At 56.2% G+C, this 20553-nt stretch overlaps 2 protein-coding genes across 5 annotated transcripts; both read right to left on the reverse strand.

The window, feature by feature from the left end:
• Positions 1-428: 428 nt before the first annotated feature.
• C30H2orf42 (chromosome 30 C2orf42 homolog) lies at positions 429-7609 on the reverse strand. Its single transcript, XM_059490889.1, has 9 exons — positions 7484-7609; positions 5696-6522; positions 4813-4923; positions 4453-4587; positions 4049-4153; positions 3334-3441; positions 2346-2446; positions 2112-2274; positions 429-693 (listed from the first exon to the last, which is right to left on the reverse strand). Exons 1-9 carry the CDS (start codon positions 7507-7509, stop codon positions 506-508), a joined length of 1764 nt encoding a protein of 587 aa, XP_059346872.1. The 5' UTR covers positions 7510-7609; the 3' UTR covers positions 429-505.
• A 301-nt stretch (positions 7610-7910) lies between these two features.
• Positions 7911-20225, reverse strand: TIA1 (TIA1 cytotoxic granule associated RNA binding protein). Of its 4 annotated transcripts, none has more exons than XM_059490917.1 (13): positions 20066-20225; positions 16759-16855; positions 15719-15812; positions 14466-14520; positions 14315-14352; positions 13773-13860; positions 13377-13452; positions 12962-13070; positions 12414-12509; positions 12223-12307; positions 11113-11236; positions 9625-9764; positions 7911-9066 (listed from the first exon to the last, which is right to left on the reverse strand). In XM_059490917.1, the coding sequence occupies exons 1-13, from the start codon at positions 20089-20091 to the stop codon at positions 8955-8957; spliced, it is 1140 nt and encodes a 379-aa protein (XP_059346900.1). In that variant the 5' UTR covers positions 20092-20225; the 3' UTR covers positions 7911-8954. The 4 variants fall into 4 exon arrangements, with proteins under 4 accessions (XP_059346900.1, XP_059346901.1, XP_059346902.1 ...); XM_059490918.1 differs by having other exon boundaries at positions 20062-20203; XM_059490919.1 differs by lacking the exon at positions 14315-14352 and having other exon boundaries at positions 15714-15812.
• Between the last annotated feature and the right edge of the window lie 328 nt (positions 20226-20553).

The following is a 20553-nucleotide window of genomic DNA, read 5'->3' on the forward strand; positions in this document are numbered from 1 at the left end:
GCGGCGGGAGGGCAGCACGGGGGGGGACTGGGATGGACTGGGATGGACTGGGAGCACTGGGGATACTGGGATGGACTGGGAGCACTGGGAGCACTGGGAGCACTGGGGATACTGGGATGGACTGGGAACACTGGGAGCACTGGGGATACCAGGAGTACCGGGGGTCCTGGGAACTCCTGAACTGGGCTCCTCATGAGCGCTTACTGGGAGCAACTGGGAGCCTCTTGGTGCCTACTGGGAGCCTTTTGGGGCAGTCTCCCAGCTCCCTTGCCCCTTACCCTCCACTCTTGGGGTCTCCCAGGTGTCCCCCCTCCCATTCTGGGAGTCTCTCAGGCGTTCCCCGTCCACTTTTGGGGTCTCATAGGTGTCCCCCCCCATTTTGGGGTCCCCCCCATCCCGGTGCCCACACACACACACTCAGCCCCCTGTGGGTGGCACAGCTTTATTCTGGGGGTGCCCCCGGGTGCCCCCCGCACTCGAAGCCCCCCGTCCCGTTTCGGGGGGCTCAGGGGAAGGCGATGGAGCCCAGGGGGGGCTCGGGGGGGGTCCCGCGGCCGGGGGGCTGCCGGGGCCCCCCGTGGTGCCCGTACTGGAACTTGAGGCGCAGCTCGCCCAGGCGGGAGCGGGGCAGGATGTCGGGGATCCACTCGATGGTGAAGGGCGTGGGCTCCTTCTGCGTGGGGGACGTGTGGCCTGGGGGGGCACGGCGGGGGGGCTGCCTCAGGGGGCCCTGCTGGCCCTCCATGGACCCCCAAACCCATGGAGATCCCCCAACCCCATGGAGACCCCCCTTCTGCCCCTCCATGGACCCCCAAACCCATGGAACCCCCCCAACCCCATAAAACCCTCCCTTCTGCCCCTCCATGGACCCTCAAACCCATGGAGATCCCCCAACCCCATGGAGACCCCCCTTCTGCCCCTCCATGGACCCCCAAACCCATGGAACCCCCCCAACCCCATAGAACCCTCCCTTCTGCCCCTCCATGGACCCCCAAACCCATGGAACCCCCCCAACCCCATGGAGACCCCCCTTCTGCCCCTCCATGGACCCCCAAACCCATGGAGACCCCCCAACCCCATGGAGACCCCCCCTTCTGCCCCTCCATGGACCCCCAAACCCATGGAACCCTCCCTGCTGCCCCTCCATGGACCCCCCCAAACCATGGAACGCCCCTTTCTTCCCTTCCCTGCTTCCCTGAAAACCCCAACCTCATTAACTCCCCTTCTCCCCTTCCCTGAACCCCCAAACCCATGGAACCCCCTCTGCCCTTCCTTGAATCCCCCCAACCCCATGGAACCCCCCTTTTCCCTTGCCTTGAAGCCCCCCAACCCTATGGAGAGTTGGGACCTCCTGGGGCTGTTTTGGGGTCCCACCCTGCCCTCCCCAGGCGGGTTTTGGGGCCCCATCCCGCCCTTTCTGGGGCTATTTTGGGGTCCCATCCTGCCCTTTCGGGGCACTGTTTTGGGATCATGCTCTGCCCTTTCTGGGGGTTGTTTTGGGGTCCCACTCTGCCCTTTCCAAAGCTATTTTGGGGTCCCACTCTGGCTGGCTGTTTTGGGGTCCCATCCCGCCCTTTCTGGGGCTATTTTGGGGTCCCACTCTGGCTGGCTGTTTTGGGGTCTCATCCCGCCCTTTCTGGGGCTATTTCGGGGTCCCACCCTGCCCTTTCTGGGCACTGTTTTGGGGACCCACTCTGGCTTTCCCAGAGCTGTTCTGGGGTCCCACTCTGCCCTTCCTGGCTGTGTTTAGGGGTCCCACCCTGCCCTTCCTGGGGCTGTTTTGGGGTCCCACTCTGGCTTTCCCAGCTGGGTTTTGGGGTCCATTCCTGCCCTCCCCAGACCTATTTTGGGGTCCCACCCTGCCCTTCCTGGGCGCTGTTTTGGGATCATGCTCTGCCCTACCCGGGGGCTATTTTGGGGTCCATTCCTGCCCTCCCCGGGCCTGTTTTGGGGTCCCATTCTACACCTCCCAGGCGGGTTTTGGGGTCTCATCCTGCACTTTCTGGGCGCTGTTTTGGGATCATACTCCGCCCTTCCCGGGGCTATTTTGGGGTCCCACCCTGCCCCTCCCGGGGCTATTTTGGGGTCCCCCCGTGCCCTCCGAGCCTCACCGACTTTGAGGAAGGTCTGCAGCTCCAGGGGCCGCAGCGGGGGCTGCCTCTCGTGCGGGCCCAGCCCCTCGGGCACGCTCTCCACCTCCACGCGGGGGCTGCGGAAGGGCTCGTAGGAGCCGTCGCGGTTCTGCACGAAGCTCCGGGTGATCTCCAGCGGCACCTGCGGGCCGGGCAGCGCTCAGGGCCGGCCCCGCGGGGCTGGGGGGGCCCGGGGGGGCGTCCCGGCCTTACCTCGGGCGTGTCGAAGATCTGCTTGACCTGCAGGACGTTGGTGATGTGCCAGGTGTACTTGGAGAAGGTGCCCAGGGGCAGCGCGTCCCTGCGCACGAAGGCTGCGGGGAGGGGTCGGGGCGGGCTCGGGGGCTCCGGCCCCTCTGATCCTCCCTCCTCTTGGTTTTATCAGCCCTCTTTGGTTTTCCTCTCCTTCCCCCCTTTTCTCCTTCTTTTCCCTCCCTTTTTTGCTTCTTTTCCCCCATTTTTGTCTCTTTTCTCCCTTTATTTTTCCCCTCATTCCTCCCTTTATTTTCTCCCCTTCCTCCCACTTTTTAATTCCCTTTCTCCCTCCCCCCCCTCTTTTTTATTCCTCTTTTCCCCCATTTATTTTTTCATCCCTCCCTCTCCCCATTTTTCTCCATTTTGCCCCCCTTTATTTTTTCTCTCCTTTATTTTTCCATGCCCCTTTCCCCTTTATTTTCCCCCCTTTATTTTTCCCCTTTACTTTCACCCCCCTTTATTTTTCCCCTTCATTTTTCCATCCCCATTTCCCCCCTTTTTTTCCCTTTTATTTTTCCACCCCCTTTTCCCCCCCTCCTCTTTATTTTCCCTCCCTTTTTTCCCCTTTATTTTTCCTCCTTTATTTTTCCCTCCCCATTTTTCCCCATTACTTTTCCTCCCCTTAGTTTTTCCCCTTTATTTTTCCATTCCCATTTCCCCCCTTTTTTCCCCTTTATTTCCCCCCCTTTTCCCCTTTATTTCTCCACTCCTCTTTCCCCCACTTTATTCCCCCCCCTTTATTTTTCCCCCCTCCCCTTTATTTTCCCTCCTTTTTTTCCCCTTTATTTCCCCCCTTCCCTCCCCTTTTCCATCTCCCCCCTCCCCAGCACCCAAGAAAAACCCCGGAATCCTCTCTGTGCCCCTGCTCCTTGCCCCACACTCAGCTCCCAGCAGGATTTATTGTGTTTTCTCCCCTTTTTTGGGTGTTTTTCCCCTTTTTCCTCACCCGTGGTGGAGTTGGGCAGCCTCTTCTTGCCGCTGCCGCTGGAGATTCGCTGCTGCAGAGCCTCGAAGAAGGACTGGGGGATGTGGAAAACCAGCGGCTCTGGGTGGCCTGGGAGGGCACAGCGGGATCAGGGAGGGGCTGGGGGGCCCAAATTGTCACCCCAAAATGTCCCTGTGGCTTATGGGGTCAGCAGTGCTGGAATTCCCAGGGAAATGTTTGGGATTTGGAGGCCACACCTGCCCTGTCGCTGTTTTGGCGTCACTGGGAGGAGAATGGGGAGGGCATGGTGACAGTGGCATGGATGGTGAGGGTACAAAATGGGACCAAAAGTGTTCCCAAATTATCCCCAAAAATGGACACAGAGTTCCCAAAATGGTACCCAAAGTATTCCCTGAAACGGACCAAAAGTATTCCCGAAAAGGGACCAAAAGTGTTCCCAAAATGTCCCCCAAAGAGCAGAGGGGCTTGAGAATTGTGGAATGGCTTGGGTTTCATCCCATCCCCAGTCCCTCCCCAGCTCTTCTGGAATGTTCCCTTCAGGCCCTGGAATGTGCTGGAAGCTCTCTCTGGATCTTCTCCCTTCTCTGGGTGAACATTCCCAGCTCTCCCTGGAATGTCCCATCTCCAGGGGAGCATTCCCAGCTCTCCCAGCCCGGCTCCAGGGACCCCACAAAAGCTCCAGGGGACAATCCCAGTCCTTCAGGAGCTCACTCACCCTCAAACTGGTAGTGCATGGTCTGGTGGATGCGCTCTGTGACACTGCCCAGCCACTCCTGGAAGGACAGGGACACCTGGGACTCATCCAGCGCCTGGGGACAGCCTGAGGGGACACCGAGGGGACACTGGAACATCACCGTGCCCCAAACATCACCCCAGGGCTCTGTGACACGGCCCAGCCACTCCTGGACCCCAAAGCTCCTCTGGTCCCACCATGGTCCCACACTTTGCACTGTCCCTGGTGGCTCCAACCTGGCCTTGGGCACTGCCAGGGATCCAGGGGCAGCCACAGCTGCTCTGGGAACTCCATCCCAGCCCCTCCTCATCCTCAAACCAGGAATTCGTTCCCCAAATCCCCATCAACCCGTGCCCACCCTGAGGTGGCAGTGCCCCAGGGCTCACCGTGTCTCTTCAATGAGGAGGATGATGAGGATGGGGAAGGTGAGGAGGAGACCACGGGCAGCTTCCTCAGGCTGCTCCTCCTGGGGTTGGGATGAGCTGGCTCTGGAGCCAGGAGGGGCCCGGGCACCTGCGGGCCTGAGGGAGGGATTGTCACCAAGTGCCACCTAATGTCACCCACTGTCACCTCCCTCCTCTGGGCTTCCACCCCCACACCACAACCAGGGACCCCCACGAGTTCCTAATGCCCGGAGCTGCTCCAGAGGTTCCACAGCTGGATCTGACCCCATGGAGCTCGTCCAGAGGTTCCCCAGCTGGATGTGACCCCACAGAGCAGCCCCCAGCCCTCCCCAGGACACTCACCTGTCCCCAGGTCCTTCCTCCTCCTCCTGGCCCTGGCAGCAGCCGCCCCCCGTGCCCGCGCTGTGGGGCCGGGGCCCCGGAGCAGCTGCGGGATCAGCGTCCCCTTGAGACCTGGGGACACAGGGACTGTCCCTAAAACATCCCAAATGAACCCCAAATGTCCTGCTCTGGGAGGGGGTTCAGAGCTCTCAGCCCTGCAGAAAGACCCCAAAGCCACTGGGATCTGTCCCCCAGCCCCAGTGGATCTCTGTGCTCACAGCAGGATGGGGCAGCACAAACCCAACGCCCAGGGGATTCGGGGCCATGGAATGGGCACTGGCAGAGCCCAGGAGGGTTTTTAGGGTGCCCCCCAAGCCCTGCCCACTCCCACCGCTGCCCAGGGGATTTGGGACCATGGAATGGCCCAGGGTGGGAGTTTTTAGGGTGCCCCCCAAGCCCTGCCCGCTCCCATTTCTGCCCAGGGGATTTGGGACCATGGAATGGCTGCTGGCAGAGCCCAGGGGGGGTTTTTAGTGTGCCCCCCACCCCTACTTGCTGCCCAGGGGATTTGGCACCAGTGGGGGTTTTAGGGTGCCCCCCAACCCCTGCCCAGGGGATTTGGGACCATGGAACGGTCCATGGGGGTTTTTAGGGTGGCCCCCAAGCCTTGCCCACTCCCCAGGGCATTTGGGACCATGGAATGACCCAGGAGGGTTTTTAGGGTGTCCCCCACCCCATGCCCAGGGCATTTGGGACCATGGAATGACCCAGGAGGTTTTTTAGGGTGTCCCCCACCCCATGCCCAGGGCATTTGGGACCATGGAATGACCCAGGAGGGTTTTTAGGGTTCCCCCACCCCCTGCCCAGGGCATTTGGGACCGTGGCATTCCCAGCCCGCTCCCACCGCTGCCGTCGGCCGTGAGGAACTCGGAGAACTCCTGGGCCAGGCTCTCGTCGCTGGCGAAGGCGCAGATGCAGGCCAGGAAATGGATGCAGCGCGCGGGGGGCGACTCCTCCTCCTCCTCCTCCTCCTCTTCCTCCCCCTCCTCCTCCTCGTCCTCCCGCCGCTCCCCCTTGGCACGGCCGCGCCCGGGCACGCGGCAGGCGCAGGAGAAGCGGCGCTGCCCGAAGCTGGCGTGCAGGTAGCCCAGGCCGTGCCCCGGGCCGGCCTCGCACTTGACCACCAGCACGCTCTTGGTCACCCTCTGCACCAGCGGCCCCGAGGGCTCCGCGGCCAACTCCCACAGGCTCCGCTTGGCCTCGGCGGGCGCCTGCACCGCGCCCAGCACCGAGCTCTTGAGCGGCAGCGGCGTGGCCTCGGCCCGGCAGCCCAGCGCCAGCTTCAGGTGCTGGCACTGCCCCTCGGCCCGGCCGGCGCAGGCGGGCGCGTGGCAGCGCCCCGAGCTCAGCTGGGTGATCAGGGTGCCCTCGGGGGTCCGGATGGCCGTCTCGGACACCCCCAGCTCCACGAAGCAGCGGCGCTGGCGCTGGCGCACCGAGTACAGCCGGCCCCGGGCGCCGCCCAGCAGGCGCACGGCGTCGGCGGTGCCCGGGGCGCGGCGGGCGCCCGCCCGGAACACGGCCCCGCACGTCTTGTTCTTGCAGCTGAGCCCCCGCGTGCCGTTGTAGGTGCCGCAGCGAGGGCACTTGCGGATGCCGCGCAGCGTGGCCTTGCCCAGGTCGGACAGGAAGGACGGGGCCTTGGGCCTGCCCGGGCACGGGTCCATGGGGCTGAGGAGACATGGGAGAGGGGTCACGGGGGGAACCTGGGCACGGCGAGCACCCTGACGGGCCCCGTGGCACCCCAGTGAGCACCCTGAGATCCCCTGTGCCACCCTGAGATCCCCTGTGCCACCCTGAGATCCCCTGTGCCACCCTGACGGGCCCTGTGACACCCTGAGAGTCCCTGTGCTGTGCCAATGGCCACCCTGAGTCCCTGTGCCACTCCAGTGATCACCCTGAGTGCCTGTGCCACCCTGACAGGCCCTGTGCCACCCCAGTGAGCACCCTGAGAGTCCCTGTGCCACCCTGAGAGTCCCTGTGCCACCCCAGTGAGCACCCTGAGAGTCCCTGTGCCACCCTGAGAGTCCCTGTGCCACCCCAGTGAGCACCCTGAGAGTCCCTGTGCCACCCTGAGAGTCCCTGTGCCACCCCAGTGAGCACCCTGAGAGTCCCTGTGCCACCCTGAGAGTCCCTGTGCCACCCCAGTGAGCACCCTGAGAGTCCCTGTGCCACCCTGACAGGCCCTGTGCCACCCCAGTGAGTACCCTGAGATCCCCTGTGCCAACCTGACAGGCCCTGTGCCACCCCAGTGACCACCCTGAGATCCCCTGTGCTATGCCAATGGCCATCCTGAGAGTCCCTGTGCCACCCCAATGGTCACCCTGACAGGCCCTATGCCACCCTGAGAGTCCCTGTGCCACCCCAGCAGACCCTGTGCCACCCCAATCGCCACCCTGAGAGTCCCTGTGCCACCCCAGTGAACAGCTGAGAGTCCCTGTGCCACCCTGACAGTGTCTGTGCCACTCTATCTAGTGCCTGTGCCACCCCAATGGTCGCCCTGGCACTCCCCGCGCCACCTCCCCTCACACCCGGGGGTCTCTCCCCTCACGGCCACGCCCGGGGTTTCCCCCCTCACCCCCAGCCCCCGGTTCCTATCACAGCCAGCCCCGGGGGTCCCGTCCCCCCTCACCGGCGTTTTCCGGCGTTTCCCAGCATCCCTCGCGGCCCGTGACGTCAGCTCCGCCGCCGGGCCCGCCCCGGTACCTGGGCCCCGTTACCGCCGCCGGCAGCGCCGTCAGAGCGGCTCCACTTCCGCCATCGGCGCGCTCCTATTGGCCCGCTGGCATCACGTGGTGCACCGCGGGGGCTGCTGGGAGTTGTAGTCCAAGGAGAGTTAAACCCCCCCACGATGCTTGGACTACAACTCCCAGCAGACCCCGCGGCGAGAATTCCCTTTTTCCCTCCCCAATTCCTCAATTTCCCTTTTCCCCCCCAAAAATTTCGCCTTTCCCCCCCCAAATTCAGCCCATTTCCCCCCTCAAATCCCAGCAGCTCCACCCGCCCCCTCTCAGCCCCACCGCACCACCACCTGACAAAACACAGCACACACCAGCTCACTTTTTTCATTTTTCTTTTTTTTTTTTTTCCTAAAAAAAAAGTTTTTCCATATTTTTTTTCCATTTTTGTGAGTTTTTGTGTTTTTTTTTTTAAAGGCTGGGCGAGAGGTAGGATAAAAAAGGGCGTTTTTTGGCCTCTGATAGATGAGGTTTGGGAGCTCTTCTCACCTTCACTCCCTTGTGAAACACACCTGGGCTACGGAGGGAATTTTACACAATGGATTAAAAACTTTATATTCCAAGAGATATCTCATATCCACAAAAAAAGAAGGACCAAAAAAGAGGAAGATTTGAGGCATAAATCACATCAAAAGGCTCCTTTGTGTCCTACCTTTAAATAAGGAAAACGTACAAAAGTGGCCGAAGGTTGTGCAAAGATTCTTCAATTTGCTCGGAATATTTTACAGAATCAGTACAGGAAAATGTAGAAATCAGTAAAAAATTAAAAAAAAAACAACCAAGCCCCGGAGGGATCTGTTTTAGCAACAGGAATTTTGCTGTCCCAGGGTGGGAATCTTGGCTCATGTGGGGAGATTTGGGCACTTTTGAGTCCCTTTTTTATTTTTATTTTTGTATTTTGTTTTTTTCCCCAGCATAAGGCAAAAACCCAACCCTGAAAAACACACTGAGATCCACAAGAAAAGGATGTAAACGAAGATTTCTCTGGTAAAAAAGCCTCCTCCAAGAGGCTCCTTTCAAACAGAGCTGTGGGGCTGAAGGCACCTCCAGATCCCCACACTTTTGGCTTCTTTTGGGGTGGTTTTTTCCCAGCTCTCTCTGAGGGAAAAAAAATCCCAAAAAAAAAAAAAAAATCCAAAAAACAAACCCCCCAAGAATGACTTTGTGCAATTCCTGCCCCGATTCTCAGCTGAGGCAGCCGAGTCCCTGCAGTTTGTGTTTGTAAAAAAACACATTCAAAATAAAAATAAACCCAAAAAAGGAGCGAAGGCGGCGGCGGTGAGGGCGATCCAGCATCCGGGGTGGTTCTGGGGTGAAAAGGGGGGGGTTTGGGTCAATCTCAGCGCTGGGGGGGCTCAGGGGGGGTCAGGGGGTCTCGAAGCCCACGCGGAAGCCGGGCTGGGGGGGCACCACGGCGCCGTTCTGGCCCTGCACGCCGAAGCCGGGGGGCATCCAGGGGGGCGACGACTGGCTCTGCCTGGGGAGGGGAATAAATCATTAGAGACTGGTAAAATATCCTGTAGGGATTGTTAAACTAAATGAAGATCACTTAGGGATTGCTAAACTAAATAAAAACCCTTTAGGGATTGCTAAAATATCATTTAGGGGTTGTTAAATTAAATAAAAACTCTTTAGGGGTTGCTAAAATATCATTTAAGGGCTGCTAAAACAGCTGCACGCTGAACCCGGGGGCATCCAGGGGGGCGATGACTGGCTCTGCCTGGGGAGGGGAATAAATCATTAGAGACTGGTAAAATATCCTGTAGGGATTGCTAAACTAAATAAAGATCACTTAGGGATTGCTAAACTAAATAAAAACCCTTTAGGGATTGCTGAAATATCCTTTAGGGATTGTTAAATTAAATAAAAACCCTTTAGGGATTGCTAAAAAAAGCTTGAAGACTGCGGGGAAAAGGGTTTGGGGGTGAAAAAAATCCTTTAGGGATTCCCCACCTCACTGGGATGTCCCCCCTGCTGTGGGATCAGTTTGGGATCAGTTTGGGATCAGTTTGGGATCAGAGGTGCCAGGACTCACCCAAAGCCCTGCTGGCTCCAGGCCTGGCCGTACACGCCGTAGGTGGGCACCTGCCATCCGTTGGGCACGTACTGGCCCAGCTGGGCACCGCCGTACCACTGCCCCCACTGCCCGTAGGCCGGCGGGTAGCTCAGCTGGCCCTGCGGCACACGGGCACCGTCAGCGACGGGCACGCACCGGGCATCCAGCAGCCAGCCATGGATCCATCATCAGCCAGCCATGGATCCATCCATCATCCATCCATCCATCCATCCATCCATCCATCCATCCATCCATCCATCCATCACCCATCCATCCATCCACCATCCATCCATCCATCCATCCATCCATCCATCCATCCATCCATCATCCATCATCCATCCATCATCCATCCATCCATCCATCCATCCATCATCCATCCATCCATCCATCATCCATCCATCCATCATCCATCCATCCATCATCCATCCATCCATCCATCCATCCATCCATCCATCCATCATCCATCCATCCATCCATCCATCCATCCATCATCCATCCATCCATCCATCATCCATCCATCATCCATCCATCCATCCATCCATCCATCATCCATCCATCCATCCATCCATCCATCATCCATCCATCCATCCATCCATCCATCCATCCATCCATCCATCCATCCATCCATCATCCATTCATCATCCATCATCCATCCATCCATCCATCCATCCATCCATCATCCATCCCTTCCCACCCAATCAGCAGAGGTTAATTAGCACCTCCCTCCATTCCAAACCAATCAGCAGAGGCTAATTAGCACCTCCCTCCCTTCCCAGCCAATCAGCAGAGGTTAATTAGCACCTCCCTCCATTCCAAACCAATCAGCAGAGGCTAATTAGCACCTCCCTCCCTTCCCAGCCAATCAGCAGCAGTTACTTAGCACCTCCCTCCCTCCCTTCCCAGCCAATCAGCAGAGGTTAATTAGCACCTCCCTCCATTCCCAGCCAATCAGCAGAGGTTAATTAGCACCTCCCTCCATTCCCAGCCAATTAGCAGAGGTTAATTAGCACCTCCCTCCCTCCATTCCCAGCCAATCAGCAGAGGTTAATTAGCACCTCCCTCCATTCCCAGCCAATCAGCAGAGGTTAATTAGCACCTCCCTCCATTCCCAGCCAATCAGCAGAGGTTAATTAGCACCTCCCTCTCTTCCAGCCAATCAGCAGAGGTTAATTAGCACCTCCCTCTCTTCCAGCCAATTAGCAGAGGTTAATTAGCACCTCCCTCCCTCCATTCCAAACCAATCAGCAGAGGTTAATTAGCACCTCCCTCCCTTCCCAGCCAATCAGCAGAGGTTAATTAGCACCTCCCTCCATTTCCAGCCAATCAGCAGAGGTTAATTAGCACCTCCCTCCATTTCCAGCCAATCAGCAGAGGTTAATTAGCACCTCCCTCCATTTCCAGCCAATCAGCAGAGGTTAATTAGCACCTCCCTCCATTTCCAGCCAATCAGCAGAGGTTAATTAGCACCTGCTGCACAGGGCTGGCCATGTCAGGGCTCTCCTTGCCCCAGTAGCATTTGACCACGTGGCCCTCGATGGTGGTGCCGTTGACGGAGACGATGGCGTGGGCGGCGCTCTCATGGGAACTGAACCTGGGGATGGGGGATTGATTGGTTGGTTGATTGATTGATTGATCGATCAACTGATTGATTGGGGTATTGACTGATTGGGGTATTGATTGGGATACTGATTGGGATATTGAAGGCATATTCATTGGGATACTGATTGGGATATTGAAGGGATATTTATTGGGATACTGATTGGGATATTGAAGGGATATTGACTGGGATACTGATTGAGAATATTGATTGGGGTATTGATTGGATATTGATTAGGAATATTTATTGGGATATTTATTGGAAATATTTACTGGTAATATTTATTGGCAATATTAATTGGGATATTTATTGGGAATATTTGCTGACATATTTATTGGGAATATTTACTGGGATATTTATTGGAAATATTTATTGGGAATATTTTCTTGGGATATTTATTGGGAATATTTACTGACATATTTATTGGGATATTTATGGGAAATATTTATTGGGAATATTTACTGCGAATATTTTCTTGAGATATTTATTTTAAATATTTATTGGGAATATTTATCGGTATATTCACTGGAAATATTTATTGGGATATTTATTAGAAATATTTATTGGAAATATTTACTGGGAAAATTTATTGGGATATTTATTGGGAATATTTACTGGTGATATTTATTGGGAATATTTTCTTGAGATATTTATTGGGAATATTTACTGACATATTTATTGGGATATTTATGGGGGATATATATGGGAAATATTTATTGGGAATATTTACTGCGAATATTTTCTTGAGATATTTATTTTAAATATTTATTGGTATATTCACCGGAAATATTTATTGGGATATTTATTAGAAATATTTACTGGAAATATTTACTGGGAAAATTTATTGGGATATTTATTGGGAATATTTACTGGTGATATTTATTGGGAATATTTATAGGGATATTTATTAGGAATATTTACTGAGATATTTACTGGGACTCCAATCCCACTCCCCCCTGGGAGCCCCCATTTTCCCCCACCTGACGAAGGAGTAGCCTTTGTCGGGGAACACGCGGATCTCCATGATCTGCCCGAAGGGGGAGAAGGTCTGGCGCATCAGCTGCTCTGGAGCAGGAAGGACGGACGGACAGACAGACAGACAGACAGGCAGCAGGTGAGGCACAGCCGGCAGCGTGGGCAGGGCCGGCGCGGGGGGCGGGGCCACACGTACCTGAGAGGCCCGAGGTGACGCCCCCGCAGTACACGGTGCAGTTGCTGGGGCTGGACTGAGTGACCACCTCGTCATAGCACAACTGCTTGGTGCTCGCTGCAAAACACGGGCTTGGGGTTTGCAGAGAGATTGGGGGTGGGGTTTGCAAAGGGCAGGGATGGGAACTGGGGGGCAATTCCAGTCCTGACTGAACAGGATCGTTGGGAATGACCTGCAAATCTCTACAGGGACAGCTCAGAGCCATTCCGGGGCCTGAAGGGGCCCCAGGAGAGCTCGGGGACAAGGGGTGGAGGGACAGGACACAGGGAATGGTTCAAACTGGGCAAAGGGAGATTTAAATGGGATTTTGGGATGGAATTCCCAGAGCAGCAGTGGCTGCCCTGGATCCCTGCTGGTGTGCAAGGCCAGGCTGGGCAGGGCTTGGAGCACCCTGGGACAGTGGAAGGTGTCCCTGTCATGGGGTGGGATGGGCTCTGAGGTCCTTCCCACCCCAGAACCTCAGGGATCCCCCATGCCAGGAGCTGCCAGGGCACAGGGTGGGCACCCACCCTCATAGGTGCTCTTGGGAGCTGGAGGTTTCCTGGTGGCCCAGTTGGTCCTGATCTGCCGGCCCCCGAGCCACTGGCCCCCCATCTGCTGGATGGCGTTCTCAGCGTCCTGCGGGGGACAGAGGGACAGACAAACCCCACTGACCCCACTGCTGGCACCCCTGCTGTGGGACAGGGCCATGGGGGTGACCCCAGTGCCCTCCTGAGTGACCCTGCAGTGTCCCCAACCCCTGCTGTGGGACAGGGCCAGGGGAGTGACCCCAGTGCCCTCCTGAGTTTTTACCCATTTTTGAGGAAGGACACAAAGATCTCTCACCCATTTGTTGAACAGAGAAATGAAGGGATTTTACCCATTTACTGAAGAGGGAAATAAGGGTTTTCACCATTTTTGAGGAAAGAAACAAAGATCTCTCACCCATTTGTTGAAGAAGGAGACGAAGCCGTAGCCCTTGGACTTGCCCGTGGCCATGTCCTTGACCACCCGTGCGTCCCTAAAGCACAAAGGGAACCTTTAAAATCTGATTTATTTGCCATCATATTCCACCTGCTCATTGCAAATGCTCCACAGAAATGATAGAAAATAAAAATAAAAATGCAGGAATTGAAAGGCATGTGTTGCCTGTTAAGTGAATTCTTTAATTCTCAGGTCAATTTGTTACCCCATTTTTGGGCAGCTGTAAATTTTGATGGGAGAGCAAACCAGGTGGGATAAAAGCTCCGCTGTGTGAGCAGAGCTGTCCCTGCAGTGCCACAGTGTCACACACTGACACAAAGCTGTCCCCACCCTGAGCTGCCCCACAAAAACACTCACGAGATTCTTCCGAAGGGAGCAAAGGCTGCTTTGATGTCCTCAGTGGTGATCTCAGGGCTCAGGTCCCCCACAAAGACGTGGAAATGGTCTTTGGGGGAAAACAGAAAGGAGGTTCAGCGGTTGAAGACGCCCTCTGAGCAGAACAGAGGGAAAAACACTCTTCTTAAAAAAACTCTTTATTAAAACTCAGCTGTCATTAAAAATTCATTATTAAAAATCAGGCACTGGTGGGGTTTAGCCACACCAGCCTGAAATTCCAATAATTTCCCGACAGAAACTGCTGGGAGTGATGGAACCTTCTGGATGCTCCTTGAGGGAGATGCTCAATGTGCCTCAGAACTCCAGAATGAGACATTTTGGGTTTTAATTCCCAACTGCCCACAGATTAGCACCAAATCCCTTCCTGACGCTACAGGGAAATGGAAGAGAATTTAAAGGAATTTTTCCACAAAAGTTCAATGGAAAACAAACAAAAAACCCCAAACTCAGCTTCAGGAACACCCTGGAGATCCACAATTTGATGTTTAAGAAATTACAATTACCTTGTGAACGCTGTGTGATGGCAAAGATCAGATTTGCCCTGAAGTTTAATTAACACAAACACAATCAACAATTAGGATTCCAACGCAAACCATCCCCACAGAGCTCTGTGTGCTGCGTTTCTGTCTCACACCTGGCTCAGGTGACACTTACTGCTGGTGTCTTTCTTCTGGCTGCTGGGGGTGGTGGCCCAGTTCACTTTGACCTCCTGCAAATGGCAACCACACATCAGGTTTGGCAAATCCCAAAAAGCTCAGACACCTCCAGCGCTCAAATCTGACCCTACAGGGCAAGGCTGGGGGGCAAACTCGAGTTTAAGATATTTTTCTGGGGAGGGGGTTTGTTCTTAAATTAACAAGGCTAGATTAACTGCTCTGGGAGGGTTCACTTGGAGAAAGGAAAGCTCCAGGGAGAGCTTCCAGAACATTCCAGGGCCTGAAGGGGATCCAGGAGAGCTGCAGAGGGACTGGGGACAGGGGATGGAGGGACAGGACACAGGGAATGGCTTCAAATGTCCCAAGGGTGATTGTGAACAGGATGGGGACAGACTCTGATCAGTGTGCCCGGTGACAGGGCAGGGACTGAAAGATGGGAAGCTCCACCTGAATATGAGGAAAAGAAGGAAAATATGAGGGAAAAGATGAAGGAAAACTTTCCTTGGAGGGCTGGAGCAGGCTGTGGGAGCTCCTTCTCAGCACACATCAAAACCCTGCTGGGCTCTGCCCTTGCACTGCTCTGAATGAGCTTTGGCAGGAGATCATCTCCAGAGGGGCCTTACAGCCCAGCCATGGAATTGTGTGATTGTGCTCCCAGCTGCACATCCCCAGCTCCACCTTCCTCCCAATGCTCTGAGCTCCTCCTCCCAACAACCTGAACTTCCCCTCCCAACACCCTGAACTGCTTCCAAAATCCTGAACTCCTCCAACACCCTGAACTCCTCCAACACCCTGAACTCCTTCCAAAATCCTGAACTCCTCCAACACCCTGAACTCCTTCTCCCAATGCTCTGAACTCCTCCAACACCCTGAACTCCTTCCAAAATCCTGAACTCCTCCAACACCCTGAATTCCTTCTCCCAATGCTCTGAACTCCTCCAACACCCTGAACTCCTTCTCCCAATGCTCTGAACTCCTCCTATACCCAGAATTTCTCCTCCCAAGGCTCTGAACTCCTCCCAAAATCCTGAATTTCTTCCAACTCTCTGAACTGCTCCCAACACCCTGAACTCCTGTTCTGAGCCCTGTCCCACTGAGATCTCTGCCCCAAAGGCAGAATCCCCCATTTGCAGCAGGAGCCCTCCTCTCCCAGCAGGATCTGCCCCTGGGTGCCCCCAGCCCCTGGCACAGCCTCTCCCAGCAGGATTGCCCCTGGCACACACTCACCAGGAGCAGGGCAGCTTACCTTACCCATTATCTTCCTGCCGTTCATGGCAGCCAGCGCTGCGGCCGCGTGCCGGTGCTCGTAGAACTCCACGAAGCAGTAGGGATCATTGCCAGCTGTCTGAGACAGGACAGGGGCTGGCATTGGGGACCTGGGCTGGGGTTGGGGACTTGAGCTGGGATTGGGGACCTGAGCTGGGATTGGGGTCACTGAGCTGGGACTGGGGACACTGAGCTGGGACTGGGGACCTGAGCTGGGATTGGGGACACTGAGATGGGATTGGGGGCACTGAGCTGGGATTGGGGGCACTGAGATGGGACTGGGGACCTGAGCTGGGACTGGGGACACTGAGATGGGATTGGGGACCTGAGCTGGGACTGGGGACACTGAGATGGGATTGGGGACCTGAGCTGGGACTGGGGACACTGAGATGGGATTGGGGACCTGAGCTGGGATTGGGGACATTAACCTGAGATTAGGGACACTGAGCCAGGACTGGAGAGACAAACCAGGCATCAGGGACTCACACCTGGGATTAGGGACACTGACCCAAAATTAGGGACTCAAAACCAGGATTAGGGACTCAAACCCAAGATTAGGGACTCAAACCCAGAACAAGAGACACTAATCCAGTATTAGGGGCACAAACCCAGGATTAGGGACACTGACCCAGGATTAGGGACAAAACCCCAGGATTAGGGACACAAAGCCAGGCTCTGGTTGCTCTGCTCAGCCTCTGACTGCTGACACCTCAACAGCTCCACCTGGACACGTTTTCTGACCCTACAGGGACTAACAACGCTCTCAGAGCTTTCAATTCTGCTTTAGAAAGGGAAAATTATGGCAAAGACCTTTTCAAACCTCATTTGCAATCCCCTCCTGATTTAATGAGGGGATTCACTGTCCCTCTCCATGCCCACCCATCCCTAAATTCCCCACCAGGCACATCCAGAAACGAAGCCAAACCATGCCCAGGTTTATTCCAGGTGCTGTTCCCTGAGCACAGGCACAGCCTGGAGGCAGCACCCTGAGGGGAGCAGGGGGATCAGAGGATTGGGGCTCTTACATCCATGATCATCTTGCAGTTCTTGCAGGGCCCGATCTGGCTGAAGAGCTGCAGGATCAGAGCCTCGGTCACATCCCTGGAGAGGTTCCCCACGTACCTGTGGGACAAACACAGAGAGGGACAGGGATGTGGGACATGCTGGAGCCTGGAGAGGGGCTTGGGAGCAGGGATGGAGTGATGGGAAAAGGGGGAATGGCCTCCCACTGCTGAGGGCTGGGTGAGGGGGACACTGGGATGGAACTCCCAGAGGAGAATCCCTGGGAATGTCCAAGGCCAGGCTGGACAGGGCTCGGAGCACCCTGGGACAGTGGGAGGTGACCCTGCCCATGGCAGGGGGTGGCACTGGGCAGGTTCATGTCCCTTCCCACCCAAACCAATCCAGGATTCCATGGCTCCATGAAGTTGACCTTCCAAACTGATTTCCCAGGTCAGAGTCCAGTTCCCATATCCCTAGTCCAGTTCCCATATCCCTACACTGAATTCCCAGTACAGAAACTCCAGTTCCCATATCCCTACACTGAATTCCCAGTACAGAAACTCCAGTTCCCATATCCCTACACTGAATTCCCAGTACAGAAACTCCAGTTCCCATATCCCTACACTGAATTCCCAGAACAGAAACTCCAGTTCCCATATCCCTACACTGAATTCCCAGTACAGAAACTCCAGTTCCCATATCCCTACACTGAATTCCCAGAACAGAAACTCCAGTTCCCATATCCCTACACTGAATTCCCAGTACAGAAACTCCAGTTCCCATATCCCTACACTGAATTCCCAGTACAGAAACTCCAGTTCCCATATCCCTACACTGAATTCCCAGTACAGAATTCCAATTCCCATATTACTACTACAATTTCCCAGAACAGAAATTCCAGCTCTCATACTCTTACACCTATTGATCTCCCAGTACAGGAACTCCAGTTCCCATATTTCTATTATGATTTCCCAGTACAGAAGTTCCAGCTCCCCTATCCCTACCCCCCCATCCCTGCCCCAGCAGCTCAGGCTGCTGTTTTTCCACATTTCCCACAACATTTGGATGGTTCTCCCCAAAGCCCTGAGGTTTTGGAAGCCCCAGATGCACCTGGAACGTGCTGGAGTGCAGGGCTCAGCCTCTGCAGCACAACCACAGCTCAAACCCCCACTCCCACCTGGGGCTGTGGCTCCCTCACCCACCAAGGCCCAGGGGTGGCTGTTTTGTTGTTTTGTTGGTGTTGTTGTGCCCAAATCGTGGGATTTTTATAAAAAGCCCAGTGAGAAACCTCAGCCCTCGAGGTGCAGCCACAGTTCCTGCACAGGAATGTTCTGTGGGAAAAACCTCAGCCCAGGAATCGTGGCCAAAGGGCAGCCCTGGAACCACCCTGGTGCACCTGCAGTGCCCCCAGAGGGGCAGAAAACAGCCAGCAGCACATCCAGGATCCGTTTGTGCTCCAGGCTTTGGTTATGGGGGAAGGAGACACAGTTCTGTCAGGAATGGCTCATCCAGGAGCTCTGTGCTAATTATTAAAGCAACTTTTAGGCAGGAGGCAGGATTGGGTTTTAAAAACCCTTTACAGGCTTTGTTTCCTCAGAATGGTAAAACAAGGAGGGATCGGAGCACCTCATTAAGGCAATTAAATTAACAGCAGGGCATTCTCCCCCCAGCAAGTCCAGCTGAGAGGGGGCTCAGAGAGGCTGAACACCCAACCTGAGCTGCACTTTCTGCTCCTTCCCAACCCCACCTATGGCACCAGCTGGTGACAATTCCCTGTATGACCCCAGAGAGCCTCAGGGAGGGAGTGACAGAAATCCCAGCCTGGATTTGCTGAGCCCTGGGCTGTTTCAAGGCAGCACTCGGTGATCCTGCAGCTCTTTTGTGATGTTCTGTGTGTGCCAGCAGCTGCACATGCTCCAGGACAGGGACCTGCATTCCTTGGCACCACACATCCGAGCCTTGGGATGGGGAAAACACCTTCCCAGACAAACACACCAACACTGTGTGTGCAGAGGCAGGAATAGCTCCCAAAATGTGGGAAAAGAGCGGGATTGGAAAGCAGGGAGTGCTCAGGACAGCTGGGGTGAGGCACGTCGGGGTCCTGCTGTCCTGTGGGCACTCAGCAGTCCCAGGGCACAACAATCCCTCAGCTTGGAATGATTCCCTCCTTCCCTCCCTGCCACACTGCTGAACAAGGCTTCTGGGGGTGGGATGGCAACAGTGGGGCCTGATTCCCCTGATCCAAACAGGGGAAAGCTACTCCAGTAACACCTGCCTGGGAGAAGGAGGGGAACAGCCCAGGTGTGCACAGCAGTCAGGTTCTGCAGCACCTTTTGCTAAAATCCAACCTAAACCTCCCCTGGCGTGGCTTCTTAACTCCTAATTCACTCTGTGGGAAGCAACAGGTTCAGAGAGTGCTTTGAACACTGGGACAAGCCCTGGATTCATGGGCACTGCCTGGTCATTCCTAGGGAGCTGCTGAGCAGGCCAGGGGGCTCCAGCTGTGTGCCAAGGCCAAAATCCAGCCAGTCACTCACAAAACCCTTCATGGATCACACAGAGTGACAGGATCCTCACCAGGAATGGTTTAGGATGGAAGGGACTCAGATCATCCCAGTTCAATGCCCTGCCAGGGGCTGGGATAGACAAGGGAGGGGGGCACACACACCTTAGAGCCCCTTCCCTCCAGATGTGCGCAGATGTACCAGGGAGGGGGCACCGTCCACACTGCCTTCCCTCCGGGTGTGACCTGGCACGGACTGCGGAGAGCGGCCCACATATTCCAGACCCCCTTTCTATCCAGGAGAAGGAGGGACACACCTTCCTGGCCGCTTTTCCCTCCGGGTGTGACCTGGCACGGACTGCGGAGAGTGGCACACACTTTCCAGACCCCCTTTCTATCCAACAGAAGTGGGACACACCTTCCTGGCCGCTTTTCCCTCCGGGTGTGAGCTGGCATGGACTGGCAAGGGGCACACACCTTGCAGACCCCTTTTCTCTCCACATGTGAGTTGGGACGTACAGGGGAAGGGACACACAGCTTCCACACAGCCCTGGCCCTCCAGGTGTGAGCTGGAGGCCCAGGGGAACGCCCGGAGCGGAGGGCAGGCCGGCGGTGCCCAGCACTGGCACCGGGGAAAGGGCAGCAATACCGCGGGAGCCGGGCTCCGTCGCTGCCGGAGGGGGCCGGCCGCCCCTCAGCCCCGCAGCACTGCGGGCGGCCGAGGCTCCGCGGCGGAGCCCTGAGGGGCCCCGTCCGTGAGGCGACCCCGGGCCGCCCCTCCCCGCGGAGCCGGGAACAATAGGCGGTCTCGCCCCCTCCCCACTCACAGGGTCTTGGGCATTTCATCCTCCATGGCGCCGCCGCCGCCCGCCCCGGCTCTTCCCGCCCGCCGGGGCGGCCCCGTGAGCCCTGGGCAGCCCGGGCAGCCCGAGCGGCGCCGGCCCTGCCGGCGGACGGTCCCGCGGCGGCTCCTCGCAAGATGGCGGCGGGCGGGCGGGCTGAGGGGCCGGGGGGGGCGGGGGCGGGAACGCGCGTGCGCGGGGAGAGCGCGGGAACGGCGCGGGGACGCGCGGCAGCTCCGCGCATGCGCGGCCGTGAGGGTAAGGCGAGAAAAGTGGTGAAAAGTGATTTAAAATAAAGGCGTTAAAAGTAAAAGGGGTGAGAAATGAAGGGATTTAAAAGGCGTTGAAAATAAAAGGGTGAGAAATGAAGGGATTTAAAATAAAGGGCTTAAAAATAAAAGCGTTGAAAGCGCTTAAAAGCGGGGTGATAAGGTGCTAGCGGACACAGGGAACGGGGGCATCAGACCAGAGAA

This window comes from Ammospiza nelsoni, chromosome 30 (assembly GCF_027579445.1).
Source record: "Ammospiza nelsoni isolate bAmmNel1 chromosome 30, bAmmNel1.pri, whole genome shotgun sequence".
Taxonomy (NCBI): domain Eukaryota; kingdom Metazoa; phylum Chordata; class Aves; order Passeriformes; family Passerellidae; genus Ammospiza; species Ammospiza nelsoni.